This window comes from Saimiri boliviensis, chromosome 19 (genome assembly GCF_048565385.1).
Source record: "Saimiri boliviensis isolate mSaiBol1 chromosome 19, mSaiBol1.pri, whole genome shotgun sequence".
Lineage (NCBI taxonomy): Eukaryota > Metazoa > Chordata > Mammalia > Primates > Cebidae > Saimiri > Saimiri boliviensis.
The window spans coordinates 33,489,655-33,509,531 of record NC_133467.1 but is presented as its reverse complement, the minus strand read 5'-3'; the positions used below and the strand labels follow the sequence as shown (position 1 = coordinate 33,509,531).

The 19,877-nt window shown below is 38.9% G+C and overlaps 1 protein-coding gene across 6 annotated transcripts in view; it reads right to left on the bottom strand.

Moving 5' to 3' along the window:
• Positions 1-19,877, bottom strand: part of FCRL4 (Fc receptor like 4) — a 52,874-nt gene that overhangs the window by 3,222 nt on the left and 29,775 nt on the right. For 3 of the 6 annotated variants that reach the window (XM_074389896.1, XM_074389897.1, XM_074389898.1), the window contains 2 exons: positions 19,606-19,637; positions 16,619-19,517 (listed from right to left, as the gene is read on the bottom strand). In XM_074389896.1, the coding sequence (XP_074245997.1) occupies positions 19,338-19,517; positions 19,606-19,637 (212 nt within the window). In that variant the 3' untranslated portion in view covers positions 16,619-19,337. The other 3 variants (XM_074389899.1, XM_074389901.1, XM_074389900.1) reach the window with 3 other exon arrangements.

Below are 19,877 nucleotides of genomic sequence, written 5' to 3'. Positions count from 1 at the left end.
GCCATGATGTGTTACCTTTTTTATATATTCTTGAATTTGACTTACACATTTGCTGTGATTTTTAGCATTTGTGTTCATGAGATAGATGGACCAATTTATTTTCTTGATGAATTTTAGTAACAAAATTATATTGGTGTCATAAGCAAGCTCCTCTTTTTCTATTCTTGTGATGTTTGTTTAAGATTGATGTTATTTCTTCCTTAAATGTTTGGAAGATTTTACTGGTAAAGATACTTAAGCTTGAAATTTTCTCTTGGGAGGGGCAAATTATAGATTTGATTTTTAAAACTGATATGAGATTATTCAGATACTTTATTTCTTCTTGTGCCAGCTTTGATATGTTGTGTATTTTTAAAATTTGTTTATCAGTATTTCCAAGTCTATTGACACAACATTATTTTACAAGGTTCTCATTTATTTTTAATATCTTTGAGATCCATAGTAATGATTTTTATTTTTTCACTCATAATATTAATAACTGTTTTCTCTTTATCATTCTGTTTTTTTAATTATTCATCAGTCTCTAGAGGGAATCATCAATTGAATAACGTTTTCAAAGAAACTTTTGGCTTTGTTGATTTTTTTCTATTGTATGTTCATTTTCTCTTATTAATTTCTCCTCTTTAATATTTTATTCTTCAAGTTATTTTATGAAGTGCTTACACATTTAGAATTGTTACCTCTTCCTGATAGTTTGACACACTTGCTATTATTAAATATTTCTCTTTATCTCTGTTTCTTGTCTGAAAGCCACACTAGGAGAGTCTCATCTACCTTTAGACTTGATTCAGTTGATTGGATGCTATACTTAAAAATCCAAATCTGATGCTGTGTTTGCTGTAATTTTATTAATGACCTTTAGCTAACCTCAGTGTCTAGTTGAGCATGATCCATTTGGGTTTTTATTTGTTTGTTTTTTGTTTGAGACTGAGTCTCGCTCTGTCACCAGGCTGAAGTACAATGGCGTGATCTTGGCTCACTGCAACCTCCATCTCCTGGGTTCAAGTGATTCTTCTGCCTCAGCTTTCTGAGTAGTTGGGACCACAGGCACGTGCCACTACACACAGCTAATTTTTGTATATTTAGTAAAGACGGGATTTCACCATGTTGGCCAGGCTGGTCTTGATTTCCTGACCTCGTGATCTGCCCGCCTTGGCCTCCCAAAGTGCTGGGATTACAGGCATGAGCCCTTGAGTTGGGCTTATTCTATCATGCTTAGGAATGCTCTTTTTATCATTAAGTAATAATACAGTTGTCTCTAGTAATGTTTGTTTTAAAATTTATTTTTCTTATTAGATCAAACTTGTGACTCATGTTATTCAAATACACATCTTTTCTAATTTTAGTCTATCTCAACTCTTGATTTCTTTTATAGCATAGCTTTTGCATGCTTTAATTTTATCTCCTTCTTTGCACTTTTTGTAATTGTATCGTTTTCTTTCTCTTGACTATTATCCATTGGCTAGTACTATGCAGTAAAGACATTTACTGCTCACGGAATAGCCATGTGCTCCACATTTTCCAGCTTCCATATAGTAGGGAACCATATGACTAGATGTGTCTTATAGGCTGTTAGTGGAAGTAGTATAAGCTACTTCCAGGATGACATATCAAGAGCAGGCATGAAATGCCCATGTATCACTTCTCTTGCTATTGGCACCAGATAGCCTATGTGATTCAGGTGGTACAGGTACACAATGGTGAAGCCTGGGTCAGGTGCCAATTCATGTTGGGCATGTAACTTGAATTAAAATAAGCTATTATGTGTTGAGTTGCTCAATTTTTAGAGTTGTTTGAAACTGTCTTCTTTCCACTAAAACATACTACCAGAAAAATTCTAAATTACCATTTTTTCGGCCTTACTGGAAACTATTTTGGTGCTCTTCATTAAATGCAAATCTAACTTTTGGCTTGAGATACATAATTGTTATCATATTAAGAAAAAGATCCTTCTAGTTTTAATTTTTGTATGCCTCAGGACCATTTAAGCAGCTTGTAATTATTCATTCTTTGAAAGTGAGAAAGATTTATCTGTGAAACTATCTTGTATTGATAGGTTTCTTAAATTGGATTGTTCCTTGGAAACTGTTTAAAATTCTGCTATGATAATTTATCTGTTTAAATTTTCTATCTTATTCCAGGACAATTCTGTTTTCTGTTCCTTGGCATTAAACAAAAATAGCTCTTTAATTACCAGTTCTGTTTTTTTGTTTTCTAATATATACATTTCTGCTTTTCTTAAGCATGTTTTTGCTTATCTAAATTATTAAATGTTTATGTATTTTCTGTTTTTTCTACTTAGAAATTTAAATGTTCAAGGCTATGAATTTTCTTCAGCGCTTTAATCATGTTCTATAGGTTCTGATATATTCTTTTCATTACAATATGTTGCATATAGTTTATTATTTCAGTTCTGATTTCTTTAATGCAGGAATTTTTAAAATATGAAAAAATATCTAGATGATAGATTTTTCTTTTTCTGATTTTGCTATTAATAGTGACATTTTACTGTGCATTGCATTTTAATACAACAACGTGATATATGTAGTTTCTGGAATTTACTACTTTCTGGAATTTATTGAGATTTTCTTTGTGAGCTAATATGGTCTTCTCCCCCCTCTTTTTAAATAAGTATTCCATGGACCTTTAAAAAGAAAAGAAGGTATATTCTTTATCTTCAGGATAGTATGTTTTGCCTATATTTACTTCAGGATAGGGTGTTTAGCCAGTTATTGAATATTAAATAAATCTTTTATCACCTCATGTAATATGTATTTTTCACTGATTTATAAATTTTTAAAGTTCAGGATCTGATGTACAGAAATTGACACCCAATATTTGTTGCAGATTGTATTCTCTGTAATTATAGAGTCATTTTCTGGGTCTGATTTAATACTTTATTATTCTAGCCAAATTAGACTTATTTGTTATTAATGTGATGATTCTCATTCTTATTTGTTTGCTTGTGGTACGTTTTGTCATTATTTTATCACCTCTTAGGCTACTTTGTTTTAGAATTATTTCCTGCATATAATATATGCTTGGGTTTTGTTTTTACATTACAAATAAATTTCTTTGATACAATTATCACATTTCCATATTCATAAGACAAAAGTGGTTGGTCTTAACTCTGTTATCTAATTCATGTTATCAAACTTATTCTTTTAAGTGTTTTATTTTCTTTCATTCCTTTGTTTGTATTTTAAAAAAGGGTATATAGCATTGCTCATGTTTTAAAAGAATTATAGTTTGTTCTTAGTTAATCTCATAACTCTAGTATTATTATAGCTATCTTTCTTGATTTGACAATATCTACTTATTTCCTATTAAAAAAGAAAGGAATCTGCCTGCCATTACTTTGTTCCATGTTTTCATATGTTCTGCGCCCCCCCAATTTTTATTTTTAGAAAATATAATTTCTGTATTTTCATGGCTTGTAACATTTACACTGTGTTCTATAATCATAATACTCATAATTGCCTAATTTTAGTGTTATATTTAATTGAATTAAATACTCATAGCTTTTAAGTCATGTTTTGTCTTAAGGTGGCACTGTCATGGAGTTCTTACATGTTAGAAAGTATGGCTTTGCTTTATTCCTCAAATATAGCTGGATTTAAAATTCTTGGGTTAATCTTTCTTCTCCTGAGGGTCTTTAAACATTATACTATTGCCTTCTAGTTTTGAATGCAGCTATGAGTTTAAAGACAGCTTTCCCCCTTCTCCACATAACTTGACTTTTTCCTAGCTGCGCACCAAATTCTTCAAATTTTTTTTTTTTTTTTTAAGACAGGGTCCATCTCTTGTCACCCAGGCTGGAGGGCAGTGGTACCATCTCAGCTCACTGCAACTTCTACCTCCCAGGTTAAGTGATTTTCCTGCCTCAGCCTCCCAAGTAGCTGGGATTGCAGGCGTGTGCCACCACACCCAGCTAATTTTGTATTTTTAGTAGAGACAGGGTTTCATCATGTTGGCCAGGCTGATCTCAAGCTCCTGACCTTAGGTGATCTGTCTACCTTTTGGCCTCCCAAAGGAAACCAAATTGTTTTTTAAAAAATCTCTGAAGTACAGTAACTTTATTCAGATTGTCATGTTGCTAATTCTGTATGAGTTTTCTGGATGCTTTCTTGTATTATCTCTTTAAATGTTTTTCATTTGCATTTATTCTGTTGGCTTCTTTCAGAATACCACTTATGGGAATATTGAATATGTTTTATGTGTCACTCATATCAATTATTTTCTCTTTAATAATTTAAACCTTTGTTCTTTCCTATTTTATTTTGTTTAGTTTTATCAAATCCATCTTTCATTACTATATTTTCAGCAGATTTTATTCTTTTCCTGTTTTCTGATTTTATTATGGTTGATTTTCCTCTTCTGTTTTTTGAGCTTTATTAACTTACTCTCAATATTCTTCCATTTCTGCTACATTTTTTCAAGCCCAAAGTGTCATTATATGAAAAGGAGACTTTATTTTTAAAATTTCTCTGATGTCATGGATAAGAGGTTATCTGATTTTTTCTGGGTGGCTGGGTAGCGTTATGCTTCTTCTGTCTATACTCTCTGCCTGCCCATGCTTTTTCATTCTGTCTACATGCCCAAATCCCATGCTAGTGACAGTCTGACTATGGCTCATCTCTCAACAAGGGTCACACTTTCCCAGCTCTCTGTTGACTGAAGAGGAGTGTGTGGGACAAACTGGGGTGTGAGCTGAGACAGCAGACAGTTCAGACTTAGGTATTTTGCTTCTGAACATTTCCTCACCATCTCTGCCGTGTTTTCTTTCTTGAGAATCAAGAGGTGGGCTTCCTGGCTGAACATGACGTCCTGTATTTCACGGATTTTTCCATGTGGTGATTTAGCATGTACTTCTCTTCAGCGAATAATGTTCACACCTGCAGAGTCGAATTGTGTACCATCTCTCTTCATGTCTGCGAAGTGCCTCATTCAGCCTGGATCTTCCTGCTTTTCTGAGGGATTCAGTGGGACTTGAGGATGCTCCTACAGTCTCCACATTCCCACACCTTGTCTTCTGAGTATGAGCTTACTGGTTTGGAGCTTTAGGGCTTTGCCCCTTACTTTGGAAAACTTGGAGCTTTTCCTGTAAATGTGTATTGGAGCCTGTGTTTCCCATCACCTCATTTCTTCCCTTGTTTGGATTTGAATTTCCATTTCACTGTGATTAGAAGCTGCTCTCCAGAGTTTATAAATTGAGGATGTAACTTTTCAAAAGTTTCACTGAAGATAGAATTTCTTTTTTTCTTTTAGTTTTTTTTTTTTTTGTCATTTGTGGTTGGTTTCAGAAAGTAAAATGTGGTAGATATGCCTTTTTCTCAACTGAAGGAGATCCTTATCCTTATTTCAATAATAGTACCATACATTGGAAGATTACTGTAACACAGCATCTCACCAGGTACTTCATAAATATGACCTTATTTAACCTTTGAATCAACGGGGAAAAACACAGGCAATATTCTTTTGGCAGATATTTTAATCCTCATTTTATAGATGAGAAAAACCAAAGCTCAAGGAAATTATATACTTGACTTTCAAGCACCTTGTAAGCCAAAAGATACAGTTAGTGGTAAGAGTGGTCTGACCATGAGCCTAAAAAATTTAATAAAGAGATTCAACAGTCACAGACATCTAAACAGGAATCTAGATGCAAGGGCTTCCTACAGCCAGCTGTAGCAGCAGCAGGGACCATGGTTTAATGGTTACCTCTCAAGAGTAGTTACTAAGGGCCTATTCTGTTGACAGGAAGTGGAAACTTAGTATTCTGAAGTTTATAAATAAACACTGTGCTATTTACAGCACAGAAAGACCAAAACTAAAGGTTCTTGGAGGGCATATTTAAACAGGCAGTGGGGAATTAATCACAGTAATCTCATGATCATGGAGTGGGCTTGGAATAGCTCTCCGGCTCTGTCAGTCAGTTTGGAGAGTGGACAGAGCCTCTCAGGAGCTCCAAGGGAGACATGGAGAATTTTGTGTGCTGACAAGCAAGATGCTGTGGCCACAGTAATTAGGAGAAAAATGTCCTATGGTAAATGGGGAGAGAGAGCTGATACAAGTGAAGAGAAAGTGTTGGCGGTGAAAACAAATCTGGGCAAAACGAAGATTTAACTTCTTAAATGTTAATATTAGATTTTCCTGAGGGACAGTTTTAGGGGCAATGCTCTGTCACAATGGAGAGGTGAAGGAGCATAGGCCCTGTTACCAGAAAAACTCAGGGCTCTGCCACTCATCAGTGGGGCGACCCTGAGCAAATTATTAAACCTGAGCTGAAGTTTCTTCATCCTTAAAATGCAGACCTTAATGCCTTTCTCATTAGGCTTGTGTAAAAAAATCACAGGACATAATTCAATATATTCAAAACCCCAGTCTGTATGACACCAAAATCTGTTGCTTTTTTAAAGTTCTGTTCACTTTCTACACTTTGGCCTTTCTACCAGTTATCTTTACTTGCGGTAATGGATGCTTATTAAAAACCTCTGGGTGACTGCCTATACATTTAACAGCTCTATTGAGGTACAATATTTAATGATAGTATTCACTTGTTTATTGTCATAACCGAATTTCAGAACATTTTCACTACCCCAGAAAGAAATCTGTCATCCATTTGCAGTCCCTCTCGATTCCCATTCACAACCCCAGGCAACCGATTGATTGCTAGTTGACTTTCTTTCTCTATAGAGTTGCCTATTCTGAACACAGAAATGAATTCATATAATTTGTGCCCTTTTGCAGCTGTCTTCTTTCACTGAGTATAATGTTTCCGAGGCTCATCCCTGTAATAGCATACGTCATTACTTTGTGAATTTGTATTTTGCAGTTTAAATCTTCTAGAGCAGTATAATAAGGTTTATTAAGAATCTACTGGAGGCCAGGCACAGTGGCTCATGCCTGTAATCCCAGCACTCTGGGAGGTATAGGCAGGAGGATCGCTTGAGTCCAGGAATTTGAAACCAGCCTGGGCAACATAGTGAAACCTTGTCTCCACAGAAAATACAAAAAGTAGCCAGGCATGGTGGTGCATGCCTGTAGTCCCAACTAATTGGGAGGCTGTGGCAGGAGACTCACTTGGGCTTGGGAGGTTGAGGTGGCAGTGGGCTGAGATTGTACCACTGTACTCCAGCCTGAGCAACAGAGGGAAATCTTATCTCAAAGGAAGAAAAAAAAATCTACTGTAATATTTCGCAATTTTCTTAGGGTACTGCCTATACCAACCTGAGTGTGGTAAGTAAAGGGCAACAGCTAGCGATAATGAGGAAAGATGTCTCGATGTCCACCATAAGCAGCAGCTCAGACTTCCTGGGCAAGCCACGCATGCTTTTGGGTTACTTTGCATTCTTGCTACTAATTTTGCAACTACATTCAAAAGGAATATTTGATCTGATTACATTTGCCCCTTGACCTTTGACCCTGAATGCTGGCCCCCCTCTTTTTGTGTGCTGTGGCTTTGCTTACTTGCGTAGGGTTCTAGGAACAAAAGCGCTTCAGCCTTCAAACTCTGTTAGTTCTCCAATACATGCCCATTTCTCCACCTAAATCAACTCCTGGATATCTCCTGTTATTTTGTTTGTATCGATTTTTTTCTTCCATATTAATTTAGCTATCTGCTTATATTTAGGAAAACAATAATTGAAACTGGGACCTATCATTAGGTTTGTTAAGCAAACCTCCTCCCGTCTTAGGATACATCCTGGGCCTGCCAAGGTGATTCTCCTCTGAAGTCTCTGCATTAAGGCTCTGCTCTTCTTTGTGGTCCTTTTCCCACTCAGCCGTCTCAGTTCAGTATTGGCCTTGTTTATTCAGACTCTGATCCTTGGCAAGGGAGAAGACTTGTTGTATGGAAAGAATATAGGTATTGGTCGGGGAAGGCATGTTAGCCCATGTCTGTAATCCTAGCACTTTGGGAGGCTGAGGTTGGCAGATTGCTTAAGCCCAGGAGTTCAAGACCAGCCTGGGCAATATGGCAAAACCCCATCCCCACAAAAGTCTTAAAAAAATAAACAATTAGCCAAGTGTGGTGGTGTGTGCCTGTAGTTCCAGCTACTTGGGAGACTGAGCTGGGAGCATCACTTGAGCCCAAAAGGTGGAAGTTGCAGTGAGCCAGGATTGCACCACTGCACTCCTGGGTGATAGAATGAGACCTTGTCTCAGAAATAAATAAATAATAAATAAGAGCATAGATTTTTGAATCAGACAAACATAAAACTGAACCTTAGCTCTGTCACCGTCTGGGTGACTATGGGAAAGTTTTTGCAAAATTTTGATCCCAGTTTTTTCATCTTAAAGCAAGTATTAGTTATACTTGCCTTCTAGTCGTTGTCAGGATTAAGTGGAATGTTTGTAAAGCATGTATTACAAGCACATAGCAGAAGCTGTGTAAATGGCAGTTATAAAGTTTATCAGCCCACCACCCTGAACTCTGGGCTCAGCTCTTTTTTACATTCACACAATTACTATTTCATCAAGGTGTTCTTAGTCCAGGGCTTTCAGACTTAGTCGCTCCCTAAGCCCTGCACAGTCATGGCCAGAAATTCCAATGAGAGATTGAAATAGTTACAAAGAATTTATTAAAAGAGAGTAAGAACTTGTTTGGGGCCAGTTTGATTCTAGAAGATCCATTCTCCATTAAAGAGCCCTCCTTCATCAAGTCTCTTGTGACTTGATGAAAATATCCGCCTACAGCTGGCTTCCTGGGATATGATCGGTGTGGTCACACAAGGCCCAGCACCCAGAAGGGCCCTGAGCTTGGTTTAATGCTTGGTTGTTGCCGTGTTGAAATTTGTAATAATTATATCTTTGAACTTGTGTTTGGTATGTAAAGTCTAATGGGACAAGAGTCTGTGCATGAGCTGAGGAGGTATTTACAATAGGCCTGTCTACATTTTCAATATCACATGATCACGGAATTCCAAGTGCATCCACAATGAGTGGGACTTCAGTGAGACTCAAAGCAAGTACAAAGTGAGTGTGTGACATCAATGACTGACAGCTCCAAGAAGGCATCACTTTCCATTTGATGCAGATCTTGCTTCTCATATAGGAAGAAGGCAGTGGTGTTCTAAGAAGCATGAATAGCCAAGGAACTCTGTCATATTTCTCTTATGTTATGTCCCTATATTAGCTAATCACTTTTGTTGAAAATAACAGAAGGAAAGGGAAAGACAGGGCAACCTGGAGTTGTTTTACCTTTCACTGCTTCCATTCTCATCAATAAACCAAAGGTAGAAAGTGTGGTAGAATGTGCACATATCAAGAAATGAAACAAATTGCATTTTAAAAAAGATTTTGTAGCATTTCCACTGTTCTGATAAGAACAAAATGCATGCATGTATAAGCTATGAAGTATGAATTGTCTAATGTTAATAATCCTGCATATTTAAATGCTTTTATAGGGCAACTTATAAAGATAAACAACACAATCCACACTGATAATTTATTATGTCATTTTTTTCTTCTTTTAGAATGACATTAAATAGCAAATAAAAAGCATCATGACAAGTCAAGGGAGAGACTATGGAATAAAGGAAAAAGTACCTTTAATGGCACTTTTTTCTTGCTTTTTGAACAAAAGGCCTTGCATTTTCTTTTTGCGCCGAGTCTCACAAATCATGTAGCCAGTTTTGCATCTAACTGTTCTCTATTCTGTAGTCCCTGGGTAACTGCCGGGGGAGAACTTTGGCTTTTTAAAAAGGTTGTAGGATAGATGTGATCTCAGAGAAGGAAGGCCCTATACATATGAACTTTCTTCCTTTTGTAATGAAACCCCTCATTATTAAACCAGAAAATAGAAGCCGACTGGTTTGAGGCTTTCCCCTTGTCCCCTCAGCTTATGTAAATGTTTGAGGTGTTACTTTTCCATGCATCTGGGAAGTCCGATGACCCAACACACTTTTGCATAAACATAAATGATATATTTATCTTGAGGTTCCTCTTTCTGCAAGTCTAGAACTAACATTTGGGTGGGGGCTGTTTTTAAATCTTATCTCAAGTTCATGCCAGCATTGGAGATTTCATTAAACATGACAAGCGAGAATCAGATGGAGCTGATGTGTACTGAAGGCTGATGGTGTGCACAGGGGAATCACGGAATATGTGGCACAGGTCACAGAGATTATATGGGTAAACTTTCTACCTTGACTCAAGAACAAAGGCAAGAAATTATCAAAGGCAGTTTTTTGTTTTTAATTCAGACACAAAGTGATATTCTGGGAGAAAGAAAGCCGATATGAATCTCAAAGTTTCTGGAAATTGTTTTGGGAACAGATTTGGAAAATTAAATTCTGGTGTATAAAATGCAACATTAATAGAAAAAGGATGAAACCTCAGTATGGCCAAGGAGCTTTTAGATTATGCTACAGTCTCTTGCCACTTACGGCACATCATTCCCCTTGGTTCCACTAAGCCAAATTCCTGGGAATCAACCTAGAAGGTCTCCTTCGCTCCCAATCAATCACTAATTTTACTGAGTTTTCTACAAAACAAGTTTTGCACCCCTCTTCTCTAGCACATCTGTGGCTCTGGCCCTCTTTACCTAACCTAGATGATAGTCACAGCAATCAATCACTCTCCTAGTCTCTCCTACCTTAAAGTTATCTTTTACACAACCACCAGGAGGATCTATCTGAAACACAAACCTGAACATGTTGCTTGATTAAGCACGTCAGTGGCTTTCAGCTGTTACAAGATAAAGCCCCTGATTATGGCACCAAGGCCTGCTAGTGTCTCACCCTCCCTGGACTGACATGATTTTCCAGTAAATAGAATTTTATTCTGCAGATATACTAAACTGCTTGTAATTTCTTGAACACATATTATTGTCTTATGCCTCTGCATATTTTCTGCTTCAGTCTAAAGCCATTTCTTCATTCCCCTGCCCATCTTCTCTGTGTCTAGTCTTCCAACTCCATCTCCTTTTGCTCTTCTTCCTGTTCCCTCCTCCCTTCTCATATTTCCTCCTCTTCCTGAGCACTGAAATTTACTAAATGCTTACTACCTTCCAGATGCTGTGCTTAAGATTTCACACATGTAATCCTCATAAGTTTATAGATTGAAGTTTATTATATTTTACTGCTATTCCCACTATTCAGAGATTGAAAATAGGTTAGAGAGTGTGAGTGACTTAACTAAGGTTACATAGCTACTAATTCTTTTGTGTGTGTGTGTGACAGAGTCTTGCTCTGTTGCCCAGGTTGGCGTACAATGGTGGAATCTCGACTTCTGGGTTCAAGTGATTCTCCCGCCTCAGCCTCCTGAGTAGCTGGGATTACAGGTACCCATCACCACACCCAGCTAATTTTTGTATTTTTAGTAGAGACAGGGTTTCGTCATGTTAGCTCGAACTCCTGACCTCAGGTAATCCACCCACCTCGGCCTCCCAAGGTGCTGGGATTACAGCCATGAGCCACCACGCCCGGCCCATAGCTACTGATTCTTACTTGAATTTGAACTCAGCTTTTCATGACTCCACATGTCACTGTCTTAATGTCTGTGTGCTATCTCCTCCAGTAAAATTTCCCTGAATGTTTCCCTTTGCTGAGTATGGTAGTCACTTTCCAGGATGATAACCAGATCTGTATCCTCTGCTTCTTGGGCCATAGCTAGACTATTTTTCTCGCCCCTTGAGATAGGCAAGGAACCGTGACTGAATTCTGGTAGATGAAAGGTGGGAAAGATGAATGCATGCCACTTTCAGGAATGGACCCTAGAGCCTCCTGGATCATTTGCCGCACACTCTCTCCTTTTGCAGAGAATTTGGAAGCTCTGAAGATGGTGGTACCATGAAATGTGAGGAGCCTGGGATCCTGAATGACCATGTGGAGCAGAGCCTTGCCCTTTACCCTAGGAGCAAGAGGTGGGATGTTTTGTTTTGGAGAGCTCCTAAGATTTCTAGGATCATCTGTTAGAACTGCTAGTGTTATCTTCCCTAGCACATAGGCTTAGTGCCTATTAGTTCTAATGTTGCCTTCATATTATATGGAAATTATCTCTTTATACATCTGTCTCTTCCAGGATGTTACTGGGGAAATTTCACAAAGAGAGACGCTGTTACCCCTAACCTGTGTGTTAGTCAAGAGAGAGACACTTTTTCTGATCAAACTTTGCATTTGGTATACCAAGTGCTCAATAAATGTTAGTTGGCCTAGAAACATATTAGTAGTAAATACTAATACGAATTAACATATATTGAGTGCTCATATGAGAAAGGCACATTATCAGGCACTTACACTTATTGCTTTATATAATCCTTATGACTCATGAATGTTACTTAAGTGCTTACCATATATTGGTTTCTCTAAGATGCAGTGGGCATACATTAGTGAACAAAACAGAAAAAAGTCCCTGCCTTCCAAATGGAATCTAATTAAACTTCAGAACTTCTGTACAGCAAAAGAAACAGTCATTAAAGTGAACCATCATCCAACAGAATGGGAAAAAAATTTTGCAATCTACCCATCTGACAAAGGGCTAATATCCAGAATCTACAAAGAACTAAAACAGATATACAAGAAAAAAACCCACTCAAAAGTGGGTGAAGGATATGAACAGACACTTCTCAAAAGAAGACATATATGAGACCAACAAACATAAGAAAAAATGCTCATCATCACTGGTCATTAGAGAAATGCCAATGAGGTATCATCTCATGCCAGTTAGAATGGTGATCATTAAAACATCTGGAGACAACAGATGCTGGGGAGGATGTGGAGAAATAGGAACACTTTTACACTGTTGGAGTGTAAATTAGTTTAAACATTGTGGAAGACAGTGTGACAATTCCTCAAGGATCTAGAAATAGAAATGCCACTTGACCCAGCAATCCCATTACTGGGTATATACCTGAAGGATTATAAATCATTCTGTTATAAAGACACATGCACATGTATGCTCATTGTGGCACTGTGTACTATATAGCAAAGACCTGGAACCAACCCAAATGCCCATCTATGATAGACTGGACAAAGAAAATGTGGCATATATACACCATGGACTACTACGCAGCCCTAAAAGATGATAAGTTTGTGTTCTTTTTAGGGACTTGGATGAATCTGGAAACCATCACTCTCAGCAAACTGACACAAGAACAGAAAACCAAACACCGCATGTTCTCACTCATAGGCAGGTGTTGAACAATGAGAACACATGGACTTGGAGAGAGGAGCATCACACACTGGGGTCAGTTGAGGAGGACTAGAGGAGGGACAGTGGGGAATGGAGAGGGCGGGGAGGGATAACATGGGGAGAAATGCTGGATATAGATGAAGGGGGAATGGAGGCAGCAAACCACCTGGTTATGTATGCACCTATGCAACAACCCTGCATGATCTGCACGTGTACCCCAGAACCTAAAGTACAATAATTTAAAAAGAGTCCCTGTCTTCATAAAGCATAAATTATAAGTGAAACAGTCAGATAAATAAATGAGAAAAAATTTAGAATATCAGATGGTGACAAGTGCATTGGAGAAATATGAAGTATATAGTAGGGTGAAGGAGGGTGATAAGGGTTGGGGCATGTTGCTATTCTAAACAGGTGGCAACAGAAGACCTCCTAAAAAAGTTGGCATTTGAACAGGCACTGAAGGCTGTGGCTGCCAGGGGAAGGGCATTACAGCCAGAAAGAATAGGAAGTGCAAAAGTCTGGGAGAAGAAATGTGCTCACAGCAGCTGTACAAGGTAGGTGTTACCTTCATTTTGCACAGAAGAAAATTAAATCCAGAAAATGTAAGTAACTTGTCTAAGGGCTTATACTAATAAGTGGCACGTTACGGACTTGAACTAAAATCTCCCGAATTTAAAAATCTATGTTCTATTTCAATACACTCCCTCTGTGCAACTTTTACTCATTACAATAAAAGAATACAAAAGGAATACACACACGCGCACACACACACACACACACACACACACACACATATTCTAAAAGAAACATGGTGGTAGATACTGAAGAGTAACTGTTTCCATAGCAATTCAGGCTCTTTCTAGAGTGACCTCTTGTTCAGTAGGAAGTAGAGAGGTAAAACTAGGGTCTTTGCTTGTAGCCTCTTTTCAACTAAACAGACCACCTACGAGACTCAGAGGTAAGCTTGAGTCTAATGAAGTCATGACAGTGTGGCTCTTTGGGAAACTGGGTGATGCCAGTGGAAATGTTGCTTCTTCTAAGCTATGGCCTTTGGTCAGTCTAATCTTGTAGTACTGAGTGGCAGTTATGCAGCTTTCTGACTTGGGAACTTTTGCAGTAGTAGCAGAGGCCCTGTGGATCTTGTCAGCTGTGGTGACAGCAGCTGCCCTCTTTCTCAGGCCAGTTTGGCATTTCACTTCTAGAAGTCATGCCTAGAGGCTCAGCCTAGAGCCTTACTCTCTAGTCTTTCCACTAATACCCTAAATAAATTCCTTTCTTCATAAATTAGTTAGGATGGCCTCTGTTGTCTGCCACTGAACCCTAAATAGTACAGCAACTGGCATAGAAATGGGGTGAATACGATTCTCTTTGATGATTTTGAGCAGGCTTCCAGTTTACTTTCAGTTGTATGCGTATGGCCAGCTCACCTGTTTTGTTCCCATGATCCACATTCTTGTCCGTTGTAGTTTTGTGAGTACCATTTTCTTATTATTGTAGCCATGCCTTCTTTTGTCTCTGCTACTCCAAGACTCCCATCATAATCCGGGAGTCTACTTCTTTTTTTTTTTTTTTTTTTGAGACGGAGTTTCGCTCTTGTTGCCCAGGCTGGAGTGCAATGGCGCGGTCTCGGCTCACCGCAACCTCTGCCTCCTGGGTTCGGGCAATTCTCCTGCCTCAGCCTCCTGAGTAGCTGGGATTACAGGCACGTGCCACCATGCCCAGCTAATTTTTTTTTTTTTTTTTAGAAGAGACGGGGTTTCACCATGTTGACCAGGATGGTCTCGATCTCTTGACCTCGTGATCCACCCGCCTCAGCCTCCCAAAGTGCTGGGATTACAGGCGTGAGCCACTACTTCTGATGCAATGTCTTTACCTTTGTCCTTGACCTGTTTCTATTATACTTTCCAAAGGTGCTGGTACTTTCATCACTAAAGTATTTTTCAATGCTCTGTGGAAATACCCTTTCAAGATATAGGGTACATGTGAATGTAATGTGTGATGAATCTACTGCAGCAATCCCATCTCTAGAAATCTTTGAATTCTTCCTCTACATCATACCAAGGAATTGTTATTCTCTCAACTTTATTTTTCCAAGGCCATTGTTGCCTACAGATTTTGATCCACCAAGAGAGAAACTAATTAGAATCACTTCCAGCAGCCTGATCTAGTCCACTGAGTTGAGAGTCTCTTCCAAGTGTATCTGCATCAATTTATTTAGCTTCAAATGGAATTATGTTCCTCTATCCTTGGTCTACCATTCTCAGCAAAATATACAGATTTGTGCATTAAAATTAATAATTTAAAGAAATTCTATTAAATCTAATTCTTCCTTTTTTGGGGATTTACTGTGCAATTGGCTGTCTACAACACATTGGGATAGTAAATTAAATTGTTGCTTCTATACTTTTAAGGAAGAAGCCCAACATTTGATAGGCCTCAGGATCTTGGAAGCATCAGACATCACATTTTGTTGCCTTTTCTGATTTAATAACTGAATAACTCATAAACCTACCATCTTTGAGTGGGCCCCTGAGCAACCAAGGGGTCTTTAGTTTGTCTAGGCTACAGTGCAAGCAGCACTGACCTTGGCTTTTAGGATCCAGCATATCTAAAGAGCCCAAAAGTGTTGTGGCTGATCAGCGTGTAGTGTAAAGGTTACAGTAAGGCTCTATAGGAGAATCACAGTTGAGAACTGCAGGATTTTGAAGCGAAGCTATGTTCTCTTCAAGCAGCTTTTTTTTTTTTTTTTTTTTTCACTGAACACTTGAACATGGCCCACCAGAGACCTGAGCTGTTCCCCATGAACTGAAAGCTGTCTGATTCACTAAGCAAAAATTTATGACATATTGAGGATTATTCCATTATTAAGTGGAAGTGATTTGCAGGAGGTCTCACTCCAGAATCATCTGAAAGCAATGGTAAGTTGAATAAACATTGAATAGCTCGTATCCTGCTGCTCTTTCACCTCTGTCTCTGAACCAGCAACTACGACCTGGTGGTGAGTTCCCTAAGACCAATTGAGAGAGGAGGAAAAAAACTATCTGGTTTTATATATGCCCTCATATCAGCTAAGGGCAACAATTGCAGCACTGCAGCCACATTCGGGAATCCCTGGAGGATTGTGACAAAAATGGGTGTTCCCAGTGTTCCACTTTGCCTGGAAGATGAGATGTCCAGAGGTGAGGATCTACTCTGATTCATGAGCAGTGGCTAGTGTATGGAGCTGTATGGCCAGGAATTTGGAAAGAATAAAACTGGAAGATTCGGGAAGAATCATATTGTTGGATGTCTTTGAATGGATCCAGAGTACAAGAATATTTGTGTTTTATGAGAATACTCACCCAAAGCCTTACTGAGGAAGATCTCAGTAATCAGGAGACTGTGATCACCTGCTCTGGCTGAATGTCAGGCAGCCTTTTTCTCCACTTACTCCACGGATTGTTCAAAGGGCTCATGAATGAAGCAGCCTTGGTGGAAGGTGCAGAGGTTATGTAAGGATTCGGTAACATAATTTCACCCAGGCCGCTCTGACCACTGCTGAGTGCCCAATTGACAGACATAGAGGACAAATCAGATCCTCAGAAACCCACGTGCTCTGTGGTAGTAGATTGTTTGCATTGGATCCCGTTCATCCGGGAGAGAGCAATGATTTTCCCCACTGACACAGATGATTCATTCATTTAAAAATATCGATTAAACACCTACTGTGAAATAGGCAGAATTCTGGGTACCTGTGGTATGTCAATGAACAAAGAGAACAAAGGTTGTTGCCCTTAAAAGTAAAAAGTAAATCTGGGTAATAGAGACTGGAGGCACTGAAGATGGGGGGGAAGTAGTTTCCAAATTTACATGTGACTCAAAGCCTTGAGTCACCAGGGCAGACCTCAAAGCCTTGGTGGTTATCTGGGAGGAAGAGCATTCTAAGGAGAGAGGAGCCCGTGCAAAGACCTCAAGCAGGCGTTTTCCTGGTGTGTGTAAGAAGCAATGTAGAAGGCAGGGCTTCCTCAGTGAAGTGCTAAGGGGAAGAGTGGCAGGAGACTGGAGGCAATGGGGGCAACTGGGTGGAGACTTGTGGGCACCTAGGGCCTCTGGCTTTCACCGTAAGAAAGATGGGAGGCACTGCAGGGTTTTGAGCACAGTGACCGCAGTGCTGAGAACGGGCTGTAGGGAGGAAAGGGATAAGGAAGGGAGACACACAGCCACCGCTGTGACAGAAGTGAGCAAGCGGCACCTCAGATGGGTAGAAGCCTGGGGTGGTAAAATGAGGTGGTCTTCTGGGTGTAGATATTTTAACTCTTTATATGGAAAATTAAAAGCATCCAAAAGTAAAGACTAGTATAAGCCTCCTCTTCTTCCCATAACATACCCATCACCCAGCTCCAGAAATGGTGCACACATGACTGATCCTGCTACATCTATACCTATCCACTTCCTACCCACCCTCCACCCTCATCTCATCGGGTTATTTCAAACCAAATCACACCATTTTATCTACTAATTTAATGTACAGTGAATCTACATTAATAACCTTTCATATAATACTTCAGTAAGCTCTAAAAATGAGTATCCTTTTGTTTTTATGAAAACATCACTAAAATAAACTATCACATCCAAAACATATGACAATTTCTTAATATTAGTGTACCAAGTTTCCTTAGTATTTCATGGGTGATTTTTTTCTTAACTCGATTTGAGTCAGGATCCAAACAAGGCCCATGCATTCCTTTTGGTTGATATGTCGCAAGTCTCATTTAATTTATATGCCTTCTCCTTTTCTTTTTCTCTTTTCTTAGAGTGATACATGTGACAAATTCATACATTCATATGATTTGTAAAGATCAAATCAGTGTAATTGTGATATCTATCACCTTAAATATTTTTATGTCTTTTATGTTGGAAATATTCTAATTAACTTTCTTCATTTTTCTTCTCTCTCGCTTTCTTCCTCCCTTTCTTCTCTTCTTTTTTTTTTTTTTCATGTATTTGTTCAAGAAGCCAGGTCATTTTGACCTATAGAACTTTTCCTCGGTGTGTGTTTTGCTGGTTGCAATCCCATGATGTTACTTAAACAAGTTCCTTTTTCCCTATGCATTTTCTATAAACAAGTATTTAGTGAGAACGATTTGAATGGATTCAGTTTTCATACTGGGGGCATGGGTACTTTGTAGGTGGTATTGCACACTTCCATCAGGAGACCTATAACATTGGGCTGCTAGTTTTTGTCAATTATTCAACCAGTAGGTGTTATCATGAAACATCTATACGAAATTGTGATTTCCTATTTCTTTCATTCTTTCTTCGTTTATTGCAAGAATTATTCTCACATAAACTAATTAGTAACTCAAAGACACAGTTCCCACAAGAAAAGCAACTTTATTTCCTTTCAGTAGGGAATGGTATTTAGAGAATAAAACCTCTGCAAGGAGTGCTTATTGCTAATGGGTTGGTAATTATTTCTAGGCCTTTTCAGTGAACAAATGTAAGAAATACTTATCTTTTTTTTTTTTTTTAAGGCAGAGGTCATTATGAGTTTATACTAATATTTTCAATTCAAATTTAGGTTTGCAGAGTTGTTACTTAAGTTTTTAATTTTATGTGTATGTCTCTTTTCTCTAATGTTGCAAGTCTTTGCCCCAATGACATTAACATGATTATCGTTTGCTTTTGGAAACGCAGCCTTGAGCTTGCATCTCCAGCTCTTCTGATGTCCTCTTTTAAATTCCTCTCTCTGTAAACCATTTCAGGTGGGTTCTTTTATCTGCAACTGAATCCTGACAGTGTAAGCTGTGAGGGCAGAAGTGAAGGGGTTTTGCATTGTCTGTGCAGTACCTGTGCAGCCACTCACAGTTAAACAAACGGATACAATTGAATCTCCAGTGAGAGAATTCTTGTAGATGTATTAAGCAGAGATCCAGGTCACCCAGCCTTTTTCATCTCTGCGCAAATCCTAGTTCACCAAAATTTGTGCTTCTGTTTGTCAAACCAGTCCTTCTCTCTATGCCTCATCTCTAAAGCAGACTCTAGGAAATATATTACGTCAGACCCATAGCAAGTAATACAGGGTCTTCTCTTAACTGTGGATCCTGGTCATTTTAGTGAAGTCTTTCAGAGGCCATCCCATCCCAACTTCAGAGTAGATGAATGAGTACTCCTGGGAGTCAATGTATATGGGTGAGAAGAATTGGAAAGCTGGAATGAGTTGCTCATTCCAGGGGCTGTGAGGACTTCACTGGGCCTGGGGCTTTGGATAAGGGACAAATCACATGAGTAGGACATTCTCCTAACTCTTCATTCTCATAACATTCTTCGTCCTTAGAGCTGACCTTTCCAGCTGAGTTATCTGGGTGTTGTGCCTTCACCTTAGTGTAGACAACTGAGGCATCCTGGAATGGAAGAAAGAAGTGGAAACAGACAGGGAGTGTGAGGCAGCAAGTGATGGTGGAGATAAAACAGTGCGGAAATAAAACTCACCTTATCCTCCAGAAGTGCCCTGGAGATATTAGCTGTGGAGAGAAAGAGAATCACTCAACTATGGGCATAAGGATGAAGTTAGAACTCAGTCTGTGAGCTGATTCCCTAGAGTCCTGGAGCCACTGGGCCCTGTCCATTGATTATCATGTTTCCCCACCTCATCCCTTGACATGTCCTTCAATACATTTGACTTTCCATTCTATCATTTCTTAACCCAGCCCTCTGCAAGTTCTTTTCAAGCTCCATTGATCTGTTAAGTCCTCCCTTAGTGC